Source organism: Pseudophryne corroboree, chromosome 10, assembly GCF_028390025.1.
Source record: "Pseudophryne corroboree isolate aPseCor3 chromosome 10, aPseCor3.hap2, whole genome shotgun sequence".
NCBI lineage: Eukaryota > Metazoa > Chordata > Amphibia > Anura > Myobatrachidae > Pseudophryne > Pseudophryne corroboree.
In genome coordinates, this window is record NC_086453.1 from 333440766 (window position 1) to 333457973 (window position 17208).

At 43.5% G+C, this 17208-nt stretch overlaps 1 protein-coding gene and 3 pseudogenes across 1 annotated transcript in view; 3 read left to right on the forward strand and 1 right to left on the reverse strand.

Moving 5' to 3' along the window:
• The window catches only part of LOC134965341 (indolethylamine N-methyltransferase-like), a 59320-nt gene extending 50752 nt beyond the window's left edge, over positions 1-8568 (forward strand). Inside the window, exon 3 of the mRNA XM_063941812.1 lies at positions 8145-8568. Within this exon, the coding sequence (XP_063797882.1) occupies positions 8145-8568 (424 nt within the window). The remainder of the gene's footprint in view (positions 1-8144) is intronic.
• Positions 8569-9808: 1240 nt separating this feature from the next.
• Positions 9809-9926, reverse strand: LOC134968239 (5S ribosomal RNA; annotated as a pseudogene).
• Positions 9927-13483: 3557 nt separating this feature from the next.
• On the forward strand, positions 13484-13601 carry LOC134968322 (5S ribosomal RNA; annotated as a pseudogene).
• Positions 13602-13750: 149 nt separating this feature from the next.
• Positions 13751-13868, forward strand: LOC134968330 (5S ribosomal RNA; annotated as a pseudogene).
• Positions 13869-17208: the final 3340 nt, after the last annotated feature.

Below are 17208 nucleotides of genomic sequence, written 5' to 3' on the forward strand. Positions count from 1 at the left end.
GAAACCCACAAGATTTTCACAAAATAAGTCTCCAGACTCCATGGAGGGGAAAATATCAAATCATGATCCTGTGGTATACTCAAGTTTATTTGTATCCCAGCATTAAATCCGAGATTATCTTAATCCCTGAACATGGAGAAGGGGGTACAAATTTGGAGGCTTTGGCCCCTAGTTTTTCAGTTTGTCCAGTAATGTGGTAATTAATAATTATATATTTGCTTGGTTGAAGACGTTTCTGTACCATACCAATATAGGAGTGGAAATGAAAGCCTGTGTGCTGTTCCTGATTGCGTGTGCCTCTCTCATTTTTAATCACCTCCTTGACACTGTTCTCTTGCTCTTGCCTCTTCTCATAATGTGAAAAGTCATCAAAGAATGAGGTGGTATGTTTGTAGCTAGCTATGATTCGGAGATCTTGGTAAGCTTTATCCAGGGGGACCACTTGTCACTGAAATTATGGGTTTATTAAACTGTGCATGTCTTGTTTATACAACATATTACTCTTCCAGTGACCTTGATGCAAACCTTTGGCTTAAAAACTATATTGTGAGGTGTGAGGTGTTCAGAATAGACTGGAAATGAGTGGAAATGAATGTTATTGTGGTTAATAATACCATAAGATCAAAATTACCCCCAAATTCAGCGATTTTAGCTGTTTTAAAAAAAATTCAAAAATTATCCAGATCCAAAACCAAAACCCAAAAGGGTGGTTTTGGCAAAAACAATTCAGATCCAAAACACAAGCAGGGATCCAGATCCAAAACCAAAACACAAAACCCGAAAATTGTCCACCACACATCTCTAATTAATTATAAATTTTTAAAGTCAAAACCAAAACACTTGAGTGGTTTTGCCAAAACCAAAACAAAATTAGAGATGAGCGGGTTCGGTTTCTCTGAAACCGAACCCGCACGAACTTCATGTTTTTTTCACGGGTCCGAGCAGACTCGGATCCTCCCGCCTTGCTCGGTTAACCCGAGCGCGCCCGAACGTCATCATGACGCTGTCGGATTCTCGCGAGACTCGGATTCTATATAAGGAGCCGCGCGTCGCCGCCATTTTCACACGTGCATTGAGATTGATAGGGAGAGGACGTGGCTGGCGTCCTCTCCATTAGAAATTAGATTAGAAGAGAGAGAGAGATTGTGCAGAGTCAGACAGAGTTTACCACAGTGACCAGTGCAGTTGTTGTTAGTTAACTTTTATTTATTTTAATATAATATATCCGTTCTCTGCTATATCCGTTCTCTGCCTGAAAAAAAACGATACACAGCAGCAGCCAGTCACACAGTGTGACTCAGTCTGTGTGCACTCAGCTCAGCCCAGTGTGCTGCACATCAATGTATAAAAGGCAAAGCTTATAATAATTGTGGGGGAGACTGGGGAGCACTGCAGGTTGTTATAGCAGGAGCCCCCAGGAGTACATAATATTATATTAATTTAAAATTAAACAGTGCACACTTTTGCTGCAGGAGTGCCACTGCCAGTGTGACTAGTGGTGACCAGTGCCTGACCACCAGTATAGTAGTATATTGTTGTATGTATTGTATACTATCTCTTTATCAACCAGTCTATATTAGCAGCAGACACAGTACAGTGCGGTAGTTCACGGCTGTGGCTACCTCTGTGTCGGCAGTCGGAACTCGGCAGGCAGTCCGTCCATCCATAATTGTATTACAATATATACCACCTAACCGTGGTATTTTTTTTTCTTTCTTTATACCGTCGTCATAGTGTCATACTAGTTGTTACGAGTATACTACTATCTCTTTATCAACCAGTGTACAGTGCGGTAGTTCACGGCTGTGGCTACCTCTGTGTCGGCAGTCAGCAGGCAGTCCGTCCATCCATAATTGTATTATTATTATAATATATACCACCTAACCGTGGTTTTTTTTTCATTCTTTATACCGTCATAGTGTCATACTAGTTGTTACGAGTATACTACTATCTCTTTATCAACCAGTGTACAGTGCGGTAGTTCACGGCTGTGGCTACCTCTGTGTCGGCAGTCGGCAGGCAGTCCGTCCATCCATAATTGTATTATTATTATTATAATATATACCACCTAACCGTGGTTTTTTTTTCATTCTTTATACCGTCGTCATAGTGTCATACTAGTTGTTACGAGTATACTACTATCTCTTTATCAACCAGTGTACAGTGCGGTAGTTCACGGCTGTGGCTACCTCTGTGTCGGCAGTCGGCAGGCAGTCCGTCCATCCATAATTGTATTATTATTATAATATATACCACCTAACCGTGTTTTTTTTTTCATTCTTTATACCGTCGTCATAGTGTCATACTAGTTGTTACGAGTATACTACTATCTCTTTATCAACCAGTGTACAGTGCGGTAGTTCACGGCTGTGGCTACCTCTGTGTCGGCAGTCGGCAGGCAGTCCGTCCATCCATAATTGTATTATTATTATAATATATACCACCTAACCGTGGTTTTTTTTTCATTCTTTATACCGTCGTCATAGTGTCATACTAGTTGTTACGAGTATACTACTATCTCTTTATCAACCAGTGTACAGTGCGGTAGTTCACGGCTGTGGCTACCTCTGTGTCGGCAGTCGGCAGGCAGTCCGTCCATCCATAATTGTATTATTATTATAATATATACCACCTAACCGTGGTTTTTTTTTCATTCTTTATACCGTCGTCATAGTGTCATACTAGTTGTTACGAGTATACTACTATCTCTTTATCAACCAGTGTACAGTGCGGTAGTTCACGGCTGTGGCTACCTCTGTGTCGGCAGTCGGCAGGCAGTCCGTCCATCCATAATTGTATTATTATTATAATATATACCACCTAACCGTGGTTTTTTTTTCATTCTTTATACCGTCGTCATAGTGTCATACTAGTTGTTACGAGTATACTACTATCTCTTTATCAACCAGTGTACAGTGCGGTAGTTCACGGCTGTGGCTACCTCTGTGTCGGCAGTCGGCAGGCAGTCCGTCCATCCATAATTGTATTATTATTATAATATATACCACCTAACCGTGGTTTTTTTTTCATTCTTTATACCGTCGTCATAGTGTCATACTAGTTGTTACGAGTATACTACTATCTCTTTATCAACCAGTGTACAGTGCGGTAGTTCACGGCTGTGGCTACCTCTGTGTCGGCAGTCGGCAGGCAGTCCGTCCATCCATAATTGTATTATTATTATAATATATACCACCTAACTGTGGTATTTTTTTTTCTTTCTTTATACCGTCGTCATAGTGTCATACTAGTTGTTACGAGTATACTACTATCTCTTTATCAACCAGTGTACAGTGCGGTAGTTCACGGCTGTGGCTACCTCTGTGTCGGCAGTCGGCAGGTATCCAATACTAGTATCCAATCCATCCATCTCCATTGTTTACCTGAGGTGCCTTTTAGTTCTGCCTATAAAATATGGAGAACAAAAAAGTTGAGGTTCCAAAATTAGGGAAAGATCAAGATCCACTTCCACCTCGTGCTGAAGCTGCTGCCACTAGTCATGGCCGAGACGATGAAATGCCAGCAACGTCGTCTGCCAAGGCCGATGCCCAATGTCATAGTACAGAGCATGTCAAATCCAAAACACCAAATATCAGAAAAAAAAGGACTCCAAAACCTAAAATAAAATTGTCGGAGGAGAAGCGTAAACTTGCCAATATGCCATTTACCACACGGAGTGGCAAGGAACGGCTGAGGCCCTGGCCTATGTTCATGGCTAGTGGTTCAGCTTCACATGAGGATGGAAGCACTCAGCCTCTCGCTAGAAAACTGAAAAGACTCAAGCTGGCAAAAGCACCGCAAAGAACTGTGCGTTCTTCGAAATCCCAAATCCACAAGGAGAGTCCAATTGTGTCGGTTGCGATGCCTGACCTTCCCAACACTGGAGGTGAAGAGCATGCGCCTTCCACCATTTGCACGCCCCCTGCAAGTGCTGGAAGGAGCACCCGCAGTCCAGTTCCTGATAGTCAGATTGAAGATGTCAGTGTTGAAGTACACCAGGATGAGGAGGATATGGGTGTTGCTGGCGCTGGGGAGGAAATTGACCAGGAGGATTCTGATGGTGAGGTGGTTTGTTTAAGTCAGGCACCCGGGGAGACACCTGTTGTCCGTGGGAGGAATATGGCCGTTGACATGCCAGGTGAAAATACCAAAAAAATCAGCTCTTCGGTGTGGAGGTATTTCACCAGAAATGCGGACAACAGGTGTCAAGCCGTGTGTTCCCTTTGTCAAGCTGTAATAAGTAGGGGTAAGGACGTTAACCACCTCGGAACATCCTCCCTTATACGTCACCTGCAGCGCATTCATAATAAGTCAGTGACAAGTTCAAAAACTTTGGGTGACAGCGGAAGCAGTCCACTGACCAGTAAATCCCTTCCTCTTGTAACCAAGCTCACGCAAACCACCCCACCAACTCCCTCAGTGTCAATTTCCTCCTTCCCCAGGAATGCCAATAGTCCTGCAGGCCATGTCACTGGCAAGTCTGACGAGTCCTCTCCTGCCTGGGATTCCTCCGATGCATCCTTGCGTGTAACGCCTACTGCTGCTGGCGCTGCTGTTGTTGCCGCTGGGAGTCGATGGTCATCCCAGAGGGGAAGTCGTAAGCCCACTTGTACTACTTCCAGTAAGCAATTGACTGTTCAACAGTCCTTTGCGAGGAAGATGAAATATCACAGCAGTCATCCTACTGCAAAGCGGATAACTGAGGCCTTGGCATCCTGGGTGGTGAGAAACGTGGTTCCGGTATCCATCATTACTGCAGAGCCAACTAGAGACTTGTTGGAGGTACTGTGTCCCCGGTACCAAATACCATCTAGGTTCCATTTCTCTAGGCAGGCGATACCGAAAATGTACACAGACCTCAGAAAAAGAGTCACCAGTGTCCTAAAAAATGCAGCTGTACCCAATGTCCACTTAACCACGGACATGTGGACAAGTGGAGCAGGGCAGGGTCAGGACTATATGACTGTGACAGCCCACTGGGTAGATGTATGGACTCCCGCCGCAAGAACAGCAGCGGCGGCACCAGTAGCAGCATCTCGCAAACGCCAACTCTTTCCTAGGCAGGCTACGCTTTGTATCACCGCTTTCCAGAATACGCACACAGCTGAAAACCTCTTACGGCAACTGAGGAAGATCATCGCGGAATGGCTTACCCCAATTGGACTCTCCTGTGGATTTGTGGCATCGGACAACGCCAGCAATATTGTGTGTGCATTAAATCTGGGCCAATTCCAGCACGTCCCATGTTTTGCACATACCTTGAATTTGGTGGTGCAGAATTTTTTAAAAAACGACAGGGGCGTGCAAGAGATGCTGTCGGTGGCCAGAAGAATTGCGGGACACTTTCGGCGTACAGGCACCACGTACAGAAAACTGGAGCACCACCAAAAACTACTGAACCTGCCCTGCCATCATCTGAAGCAAGAAGTGGTAACGAGGTGGAATTCAACCCTCTATATGCTTCAGAGGTTGGAGGAGCAGCAAAAGGCCATTCAAGCCTATACAATTGAGCACGATATAGTAGGTGGAATGCACCTGTCTCAAGTGCAGTGGAGAATGATTTCAACGTTGTGCAAGGTTCTGATGCCCTTTGAACTTGCCACACGTGAAGTCAGTTCAGACACTGCCAGCCTGAGTCAGGTCATTCCCCTCATCAGGCTTTTGCAGAAGAAGCTGGAGGCATTGAAGAAGGAGCTAACACGGAGCGATTCCGCTAGGCATGTGGGACTTGTGGATGCAGCCCTTAATTCGCTTAACAAGGATTCACGGGTGGTCAATCTGTTGAAATCAGAGCACTACATTTTGGCCACCGTGCTCGATCCTAGATTTAAAGCCTACCTTGGATCTCTCTTTCTGGCAGACACAGGTCTGCTGGGGTTGAAAGACCTGCTGGTGACAAAATTGTCAAGTCAAGCGGAACGCGACCTGTCAACATCTCCTCCTTCACATTCTCCCGCAACTGGGGGTGCGAGGAAAAGGCTCAGAATTCCGAGCCCACCCGCTGGCGGTGATGCAGGGCAGTCTGGAGCGACTGCTGATGCTGACATCTGGTCCGGACTGAAGGACCTGACAACGATTACGGACATGTCGTCTACTGTCACTGCATATGATTCTCTCAACATTGATAGAATGGTGGAGGATTATATGAGTGACCGCATCCAAGTAGGCACGTCACACAGTCCGTACTTATACTGGCAGGAAAAAGAGGCAATTTGGAGGCCCTTGCACAAACTGGCTTTATTCTACCTAAGTTGCCCTCCCACAAGTGTGTACTCCGAAAGAGTGTTTAGTGCCGCCGCTCACCTTGTCAGCAATCGGCGTACGAGGTTACATCCAGAAAATGTGGAGAAGATGATGTTCATTAAAATGAATTATAATCAATTCCTCCGCGGAGACATTGACCAGCAGCAATTGCCTCCACAAAGTACACAGGGAGCTGAGATGGTGGATTCCAGTGGGGACGAATTGATAATCTGTGAGGAGGGGGATGTACACGGTGATATATCGGAGGGTGAAGATGAGGTGGACATCTTGCCTCTGTAGAGCCAGTTTGTGCAAGGAGAGATTAATTGCTTCTTTTTTGGGGGGGGTCCAAACCAACCCGTCATTTCAGTCACAGTTGTGTGGCAGACCCTGTCACTGAAATGATGGGTTGGTTAAAGTGTGCATGTCCTGTTTTGTTTATACAACATAAGGGTGGGTGGGAGGGCCCAAGGATAATTCCATCTTGCACCTCTTTTTTCTTTTCTTTTTCTTTGCATCATGTGCTGATTGGGGAGGGTTTTTTGGAAGGGACATCCTGCGTGACACTGCAGTGCCACTCCTAGATGGGCCCGGTGTTTGTGTCGGCCACTAGGGTCGCTAATCTTACTCACACAGCTACCTCATTGCGCCTCTTTTTTTCTTTGCGTCATGTGCTGTTTGGGGAGGGTTTTTTGGAAGGGACATCCTGCGTGACACTGCAGTGCCACTCCTAGATGTGCCCGGTGTTTGTGTCGGCCACTAGGGTCGCTAATCTTACTCACACAGTCAGCTACCTCATTGCGCCTCTTTTTTTCTTTGCGTCATGTGCTGTTTGGGGAGGGTTTTTTGGAAGGGCCATCCTGCGTGACACTGCAGTGCCACTCCTAGATGGGCCCGGTGTTTGTGTCGGCCACTAGGGTCGCTTATCTTTCTCACACAGTCAGCTACCTCATTGCGCCTCTTTTTTTCTTTGCGTCATGTGCTGTTTGGGGAGGTTTTTTTGGAAGGGACATCCTGCGTGACACTGCAGTGCCACTCCTAGATGGGCCCGGTGTTTGTGTCGGCCACTAGGGTCGCTAATCTTACTCACACAGCTACCTCATTGCGCCTCTTTTTTTCTTTGCGTCATGTGCTGTTTGGGGAGGGTTTTTTGGAAGGGACATCCTGCGTGACACTGCAGTGCCACTCCTAGATGGGCCCGGTGTTTGTGTCGGCCACTAGGGTCGCTTATCTTACTCACACAGCGACCTCGGTGCAAATTTTAGGACTAAAAATAATATTGTGAGGTGTGATGTGTTCAGAATAGGCTGAAAATGAGTGTAAATTATGTTTTTTGAGGTTAATAATACTTTGGGATCAAAATTACCCCCAAATTCTATGATTTAAGCTGTTTTTTAGGGTTTTTTGAAAAAAACACCCGAATCCAAAACACACCCGAATCCGACAAAAATAATTCGGTGAGGTTTTGCCAAAACGCGTTCGAACCCAAAACACGGCCGCGGAACCGAACCCAAAACCAAAACACAAAACCCGAAAAATTTCAGGCGCTCATCTCTAAACAAAATATCTCTAGTTTTAAGCAGAGAAAAAGTCTGAGCAATAGAATAAAGTTGTAAGAAGCTTAGTGTCACGAAAAAAGGTACCCAATGGCCACTACTGCCATAATATGCACACAGAAGATGAAAGGGGTGTCTCACTGAAAGTTCCAAAAACAACTGACTCTCTACCACCTTTAAGGAACCCTTCCAGAAACCAGATAATGCCTCCCTAAATGTTACCTTCCCACCAATTGAATCTCAGTTGAAAATCCAGTCTACACAAAACTACTGTATGTTATTTCTTGTGTGCATGCATAGCTAATAACGCATCCAAATGAACCTTACTGTGTTTGTATATTTCAGTGACCTGTTTCAGGGCGAAGATATTACGTTAAAGACAGCAATTGCAGACATCAAGAAATGTGACTTTGAAAAAGAAAATCTGACAGACCCGGAGGTGCTACCATTAGCAGACTGTGTGATCACTGTGTGGCTGCTGGATCTCATCAGCAAAGACCAAGATGATTATAGAAAGAATTTCAGGAAAATTGTGAAGCTACTGAAACCTAAAGGAAACCTGATAATAATTGGGCTTCTGAATACAACTTATATGATGGTTGGGCAGGAAAAGATACATGTGTTCAAATATGATGAGAACTTTGTTAAACAAGTTCTCAATAATGAAGGGTTTGTTATTGATTGCTGGGCATCCCAGAAAAGATCTCCAGTGAGTGACCGTATTGACTATGATGCAGTTTTATATATTACAGCTCACGGAAACATTTAGGGGCCTGGGGGGTAATTCCAAGTTGATCGCAGCAGGAATTTTGTTAACAGTTGGGCAAAACCATTTGCACTGCAGGGGAGGCAGATATAACATGTGCAGAAATAGTTAGATTTGGGTAGGTTATTTTATTTCTGTGCAGGGTAAATACTGGCTGCTTTATTTTTACACTGCAATCAGATTGCAGATTGAACACACCACACCCAAATCGAACTCTCTCTGCACATGTTACATCTGCCTCCCCTGCAGTGCACATGGTTTTTCCCAACTGCTAACAAAATTCCTGCTGCGATCAACTTGGAATTACCCCCTGGTTCTGAGTTGCATGCTATGTTGATGTTGGGTGGTGCAGCTGAGCAATTTGTTTTTTCCTGTGCATGCATCTAAATTGCGCACACACAACCTGATTGTGGGTATACAGGTCCGCAGTACTAATTTTAGATGCATACATGCAGGAGAATATATAAAGTATTTTTCTTATCACAGCTCACAGAATTACAAACACATGAAACAACTGTAACAGATCTTCCTATCAATTATTCAAGTGTTAAACCTTACCAAAAATAATTCCAATATATAACTGTAAATTTGTTGACCTTATTGATGTTAAGACCTGGTCAACATAAAGTAATGAATCAATGTTTGCAGCTTACGTTTTGATTAAAGAGCCTCAGATTCCTTTGTGATCTGTGTGTAGTTCTGTCAGTCCACCAAGGATCATTGCTTTAATTCGCTCAGAAAACTCAGTTACTACAACATCCAGAGGTGGAACTACCATTGGTGCAGCAGGTGCATTGCACTGGGGCTACAATTGGAGAGGAGAGAAAAGACAAAAAAAAGCCTTGTTTGGTAGCACTCATTTGTAATAATGGATATGATATATATGAAAAGAAAATGATGAAATAAAATAAAACTTAACCTTTAATTATTTCTTGAATGAAAGAACAAGTGGAAAATACATTTTAGACTCGTGTCTGGGGTTTTGACTAATAAAACTTGTTTAACCTTTTTAGCAAATGAGGTACAAGATAATTAAAAAAGGTGAAAATATCAGAAAAAATATTTGTGGATGCCATATGGTTCTATTGAAATCAAGGTATCCAGAAGAATCACTGTACATGCCTTGGAATGTAGGTTTGACTGGTAGCGTAATGTAGTAATAATGTTAGTCTAAAGATTTAGGTATCAAAGAAGATAGAGGAAAGATCAACTGGATGTGTTGAAAGCTTTCCTTTAGAAAAAAGGCCCACTGCACCTGGTATTCTCAGGAGGTTTCCCTTCCTAATACTGACCAGGCCATGCCTGCTTAGCTTCCGAGATCGGACAAGATCGGGCATATTCAGGGTAGTTTGGCCGTGGGCCGTTAATTAATGTAGAAGAGAGAAAAAAGGGGGGGGGGGAATCCACTCCTATTATCTGTACTGTACATAAATCAGAACCATGAATAGTCTGCTTTTCCTTGAAAGGCCCACTGCACCTGGTCTTCTCAGGAGGTTCTCAATCTCAATCAAGGCTATAAATAGTCTGAAATGGTATTTCCAGATAAGGGTGTGTCAGAGTAATTAAGGGTGTCTGAAGAAATGTGAAAAGATTTAAATCTTTTTAGTGAGACACTATAATAAATATGTTAGCAATGAATGTAGAATATTACAGATAATATGCTCACAGGAGAATAATGGAAAGATTGTGTACTGCATTTACACATCTACTCCTTAGATAAAGAGACATCAATTGATAGATGAATTAAGAGCTCAAGGCTGGCTCATGGATGGTTAAATGACAATTGAAACTCTGATTGCTCGTTCCCTGAAAGGAAGCCAGATTTATGAATAATCGTATGTTAGTTTAGAGCTCATGGCTGGCTCGCATATAATACATAAAGTCTTATAGTATCCTTTTAGAGAAGACACAAAAATGTAAATAAAGAAAAATAGAAATAACATTAAAATCAAATGCTACCATACACACACTTATATAACGATATCAAGGTTAAAAACCTTAATCTAGTATTTGAACATTAGGGCATGAGCGGGGAAATAGTACAGTAAAAATAATTTGTAGTCCTGTTAGGACAATGCTGTACAGGTTATTTCTGCAGGTATAATATAGTTGCTGCAGGAATTGACAATGTTCTAAGAGAGAGGAAAACACAGTGAAACCCTGGTGGTCTAGTGTCTGTTACCACTGCCACAGGGTATGCGGTCAATACTTAACAAAAGATAAACACAAGTTAAACCCTGGTGGTCTAGTGTCAGTTACCACAACACAGTAAAACCCTGGTGGTCTAGTGTCAGTTACCGCAGCCACAAGGTATGCGGCCAATGCTTGACAAAAGATAAACTCGGATTAAACCCTGGTGGTCTAGTGTCAGTTGCCGCAGCACCGTTGAACCCTGGTGGTCTAGTGTCAGTTACCGCAGCTGCAAGGTATGCGGCCAATGCTGTCCTGGTCTCCTCTTCCGAAGTCCCGCTACAGTGGTGAGCGCGGCCGCCCGCTTCCGGACTGGGCGTTGCAGCGATGTCGTCACTGTGGACGTTCTCTCGACGTACGTTTCACCTGATTAGGCTTGGTCATGAGAGGGCACTTGAACACATCAGTACAGTGAGGAATGCCAAATCACTCAGCTCAGTTCAAGAAGCTCACTACAGTTGCCAGACATTTTTACGTTTTCACGACAGCCGAATAGAAGATTTAAATTTTTCAGGCCTGGAACACATAAAAATGGAATTGAGAGGAGGAGACTACAGCATGGCACTCCAGAAAAAGGAATCCGAATGGATCTTCAAACTGGACACTCTTATGCCTAAAGGCTTAAATGAATACATCAGCTACAGCATTTTTCTACCCACTTAATTATAAGATTTATTAATTCCTTTCTTTCTCTGCCCCCCCATGATAATCATTATTCCAGCTCACCTCCTCCTTCACCCCCTTCACCTCCTTTCCTTCTTCCACTACCCCCCTTTTTTTCTGCTACTCCTTTTTCTGTCCTCACCCCTTTCAATTAATAAATTTTCTTCCTCTCCCTTCCCTCTTCCATTCTTTCCCCCTTTCTGTTCATTCTTTTTCTTTTTTCCTTCCTGCCCTTTAAAATACATTTAACCCTTCTCACCGCCCCCTTTTTTTCATCCTTTCCCTCCCTCCCAAAATCCTTTCCCTTCCCTTCCAGCCCCTCCCCTGACATCTGTTCACTCAAGTCATTTACTATAATATCATCTTTCACACCTCCCGTTCACACACCACACCATTATAAACAATTCAAATCCTATCGCCCACAGCACCACATTCATCCACATCTCTTATTTATCCCTTCATTAATTAACACTCATATCAAACAGAGCATTTATTATATCATTTACCATTCCCATACATCACTTCTTTTACATTTCTTTCCTTTCCTCCACTTCCATTCCTCACACTCACTTTATAACCCTCTCATTCTCACCAACCTTTAATCAACATTCACATCCTTTTCCTCACCACTCTGCTGCACACTACTCCAACCTTTCCCCCCTTTCCTCCCTTCCTTTTCTTTCATTTCTGTAACCTTTTTTATTTAATTATTTATACATTATTCTTCCATTATTAATACGTTTTTCACCCTTTTTCTACTTTTATCCATTTCCTTTCATTCCTGTTTCCCTTTCCCTCTTTCAATATGGTTCCTATAATCAATCCAACTGTGATCTAATAGGTTTAGTTACCAGTCCGTCAAACCAAGCGGCAACATGATAGGTCATCTTAATACTCAAATACTGGCCACAGGAGAGCAGCAGAGAGAGGCTCTCGTGACCAAGCCTAATCAGGTGAAACGTATGTCAAGAGAACGTCCACCGTGACGTCATCGCGGCAACGCCCAGTCCGGAAGCGGGCGGCCGCGATCACCACTGTAGCGGGACTTCGGAAGAGGAGACCAGGACAGCATTGGCCACATACCTTGCGGCTGCGGTAACTGACACTAGACCACCAGGGTTCAACTGTGCTGCGGCAACTGACACTAGACCACCAGGGTTTAATCCGAGTTTATCTTTTGTCAAGCATTGGCCGCATACCTTGTGGCTGCGGTAACTGACACTAGACCACCAGGGTTTTACTGTGTTGTGGTAACTGACACTAGACCACCAGGGTTTAACTTGTGTTTATCTTTTGTTAAGTATTGACCGCATACCCTGTGGCAGTGGTAACAGACACTAGACCACCAGGGTTTCACTGTGTTTTCCTCTCTCTTAGAACATTGTCAATTTCCGCAGCAACTATATTATACCTGCAGAAATAACCTGTACAGCATTGTCCTAACAGGACTACAAATTATTTTTACTGTACTATTTCCCCGCTCATGCCCTAATGTTCAAATACTAGATTAAGTTATTTAACCTTGATATCGTTATATAAGTGTGTGTATGGTAGAATTTGATTTCAATGTTATTTCTATTTTTCTTTATTTATATTTTTTTGTCTTCTCTAAAAGTATACTATAAGACTTTATGTATTATATGCGAGCCAGCCTTGAGCTCTAAACTAACATACGATTATTCATAAATCTGGCTCCCTTTCAGGGAACGAGCAATCAGAGTTTCAATTGTCATTTAACCATCCATGAGCCAGCCTTGAGCTCTTAATTCATCTATCAATTGATGTCTCTTTATCTAAGGAGTAGATTTGCATATGCAGTACACAATCTTTCCATTATTCTCCTGTGAGCATATTATCTGTAATATTCTACATTCATTGCTAACATATTTATTATAGTGTCTCACTAAAAAGATTTAAATCTTTTCACATTTCTTCAGACACCCTTAATTACTCTGACACACCCTTATCTGGAAATACCATTTCAGACTGTAGCCTTGATTGAATGCGAAGTACAGAAAGAAGAGAGTGTGTGTCTCTCCATTTCATTCATATTTCCTTTACATCGGCCCACGGCCATGCTACCCTGAATACACCCGATCCTGTCCGATCTCGGATGCTAAGCAGGCATGGCCTGGTCAGTACTAGGAAGGAGAACCTCCTGAGAAGACCAGGTGCAGTGGGACTTTTAAGGAAATGCATTATCATAAATTTTTCACACTCCTGCTTCTGTAAAAACCTTCTCGGACTATTCATGGTTCTGATATATGTACAGTACAGATAATAGGAGTGAATTTCCTCTCCCCCTTTTTTCTCTCTTCTTCCTTAATTAACGGCCCACGGCCATACTACCCTGAATATGCCCGATCTTGTCCGATCTCGGAAGCTAAGCAGGCATGGCCTGGTCAGTATTAGGAAGGGAAACCTCCTGAGAATACCAGGTGCAGTGGGGCTTTTTTCTAAAGGAAAACTTTCAACACATCCAGTTGATCTTTCCTCTATCTTCTTTGATACCTAAATCTTTAGACTATCATTGTTACTACATTACGCTACCAGTCAAACCTACATTCCAAGGCATGTACAGTGATTCTTCTGGATACCTTGATTTCAATAGAACCATATGGCTTCCACAAATATTTTTTCTGATATTTTCACCTTTTTCAATTATCTTGTACCTCATTTGCTAAAACGGTTAAACAAGTTTTATTAGTCAAAACAGCAGACACGAGTCTCAAATTTATTTTCCACTTGTTCTTTTATTCAAGAAACAATTAAAGGTTAAGTTTTATTTTATTTCATCATTTTTGTTTCATATATATCATATCCATTATTACAAATGAGTGCTTCCAAACAAGGTTTTTTTGTCTTTTCTCTCCTCTCCAATTGTAGTCTAATCTGCAAAATTCCTGGGAGCACCGCCAATCATTAGCAGTTTAAGATTTACTTGTTAACTGCATGTATATTGGTATTTCATCTTTGATGTCATTTCTATACTTCGCTAAGATTGTCAGACTAGTGTGGTTCCACACTAAATACATTCTTGCATTGCACTGGGGCCCCTGAAAACTAAGGAGCCTACAGCTGACCAGACCAGCAATGAGTTATCCCCAAAATCGGGTAAATGGCCCAGTGCAGAGAGCAATGTGGGCACCACTGTCTCAGAGATATGCTTCTTAACTAGGGTAGACAAGGTTGACCTTCTGTGTGCCGGACTGATAGAGGAGTCCTGCCACCCATCAGTGCTAATAATCACAGCCTCTAACAGACAGCTGTAAAAAAAATTCTTATTCACTGCTGCCTGTAAATTACAGGCAATTCACACCCGGTGTAACATGCCCTGTCAGAGTCTGTTTGACTAAGGGCCAAACTGAGGAAAGCACAAGAGGTGGGGTCCCCTGTCACAGACAGACCAGAGGCTGATGTGTTCCTGCCTCCACCATGGTACAGTACATGCCCCCTGTTCTCCACACCACACAAGACATTGTGCTTGTACCCCTGTCACCCACTATCTCTCCTTGTCACCCTCTGCCACCCCATGTCACCCTCTGCCTCCCCATGTCACCCTCTGCCCCCCCCCTGCCTTTTGCTGTCACTCTCTGCGTCCCATTGCTTTCCATTGCCACCTCCTGCCTCTCTGTGTCAATCTCTGACTCTCTCTGTATATCCCTGTCACTTAGTGATGTGTGGCATATTGTGACCTTTGGTTGGGGTTTAGGACGGGGGCCCCAAATTATACATTTGCACCTGGGCCAACCACTCACAAGTTCCGTCACTGACAACATCCCACATATTTTATCATCCCACTGATTTTTTTTATTTGACATAAGTATAAGGATAATATGAGAGTTGATGCCACACTGTCAGGAATCGGCGTTCAGCAGCGTCTCACTTACCAGCGCGCTGGTGTGAAAGCCTCAGGAGGTCATGGCCCCAGTTGCAGCTGCGTGGGTGCGCTGAACGCGAGCGTCATCTCCTGTGTTGCTGAGTACCCCTGAGTTGAGTATCATTTGCGTCTTACTGTGTGCCGGCATCCGGCTTGCATGGGCGCCGCCATGACACCTATAAGTTCCAGTCCGTGGCTCAGTCACATCGCCTCGGACAACGAGTCACATTGGTGTCTCAAGTTCTCCTGGTTCTTGTGTTCCTGTCTCCAGAGGTTCCCTGGGATTCTTCTCATTGCTTCACTTCATCTTCCTGCACTTCCTTCATTAAGCTATAGACTACAGCCACAGCCAGCCACAGTTCATCAGCAGTAAGAGACTCTCCTCAAGTGTTTGTTCCATTGCTTTACCTGTGCACCTCGTTAGCTTCATACCAGTGCATACAAAGCTTGTTGTATTGGGACTATCTCCTGCTTGGGCTCTGTGTGGTAAAAAGAACTGAACTATACAGGGACTGTGTGCTTTGCAAATATTACTGGAGTTCTGCCTTCTAAATCTTTGCATCCATTTATCAAATTATTCCACGTTTTGTTATCAGTGACTGTGTGCTTTACAAGTATTACCGGAGTTCTGTTTCCTAAGTCATTTGCATTCATTCATCAAGTTATTCCATGTTTTGTTATCAGAGACTTTTATTGCTTTAAACCTTCTGCATTCAACTATTAAGGTCTCCTCAATATATATTGTGTTGCCAGAGACTGTTACTTTAGATTTAGTTACCATTTATTGGGAGTAAATCTGAGTTGATCGCAGCAGGAATTTTGTTAGCAGTTGGGCAAAACCATGTGCACTGTAGGGGAGGCAGATATAACATGTGCAGAGAGAGTTCGATTTGGGTGGGTTATTTTGTTTCTGTGCAGGGTAAATACTGGCTGTTTTATTTTTACACTGCAATTTAGATTGCAGATTGAACACACCACACCCAAATCTAACTCTCTTTGCACATGTTATATCTTCCTCCCCTGCAGTGCACATGGTTTTGCCCAACTGCTAACAAAACTCCTGCTGCGATCAACTCAGAATTACCCCCAATATTCCATTACTGTCATTACCGATGCTCAGTACCACCTGTTATTACATCCTTGCTCTGTGACCTCTGTATGTATTAAACATCAGCGCATATGCACAGGACTTTTATTCTGCCTCCACGTTTTATATATCGTACCAACACTGACCCACTTAGTGCCCCCTCTGGGAACAGACAAAATCAGAAACCTGACAGTTTTTCCGAGGACCATGAACCCGGACGGTGGTCAGAGTGTGGGGTCAGAGGCGCTCCAAGATCTAGTGTCCTGACTAGATGGTCAAGAGGCTGTACAGCAGCAGATAATACAATTTCTACAAGGAATGTCTTCCCGTTTGGACACTTTGCAACAGTCCTTTTCTACTTCTGTTTCTCCAGTGTCAACTCCAGTTTCCATTCCAGTCTTCAGTTCTCCAGTTGCTCCTGCTTCAATGTCTCACATTCATCTACCTACGCCAAGTAAATTTGACGGTAATCCTAAAATGTGTTGTGAATTCCTGAATCAATGTGAAGTCCACTTTGAATTGCTGCCACAGAATTTTCCAACACCCAGGGCGAAGGTTGCATACATTGTTTCCTTGTTGTCTGGCCCTGCCCTGAATTAGGTCTCCCCACTATGGGAGCTAGCAGACACATTGCTGAATACACAAAATTTGTTGCCGCATTTTGATGCATGTTTGATGAACCTAGGCGTACAACCTCCTGCAGATCCGCCAGGGAACGCGTACTGTCGGTCAGTATGTCATCCAGTTCCAGACATTGGCAACAGAGGTGAAGCGGAATAACCAGGTGCTGGTTGCCGCCTTCTGGCTTGGTCTTTCTGATCGC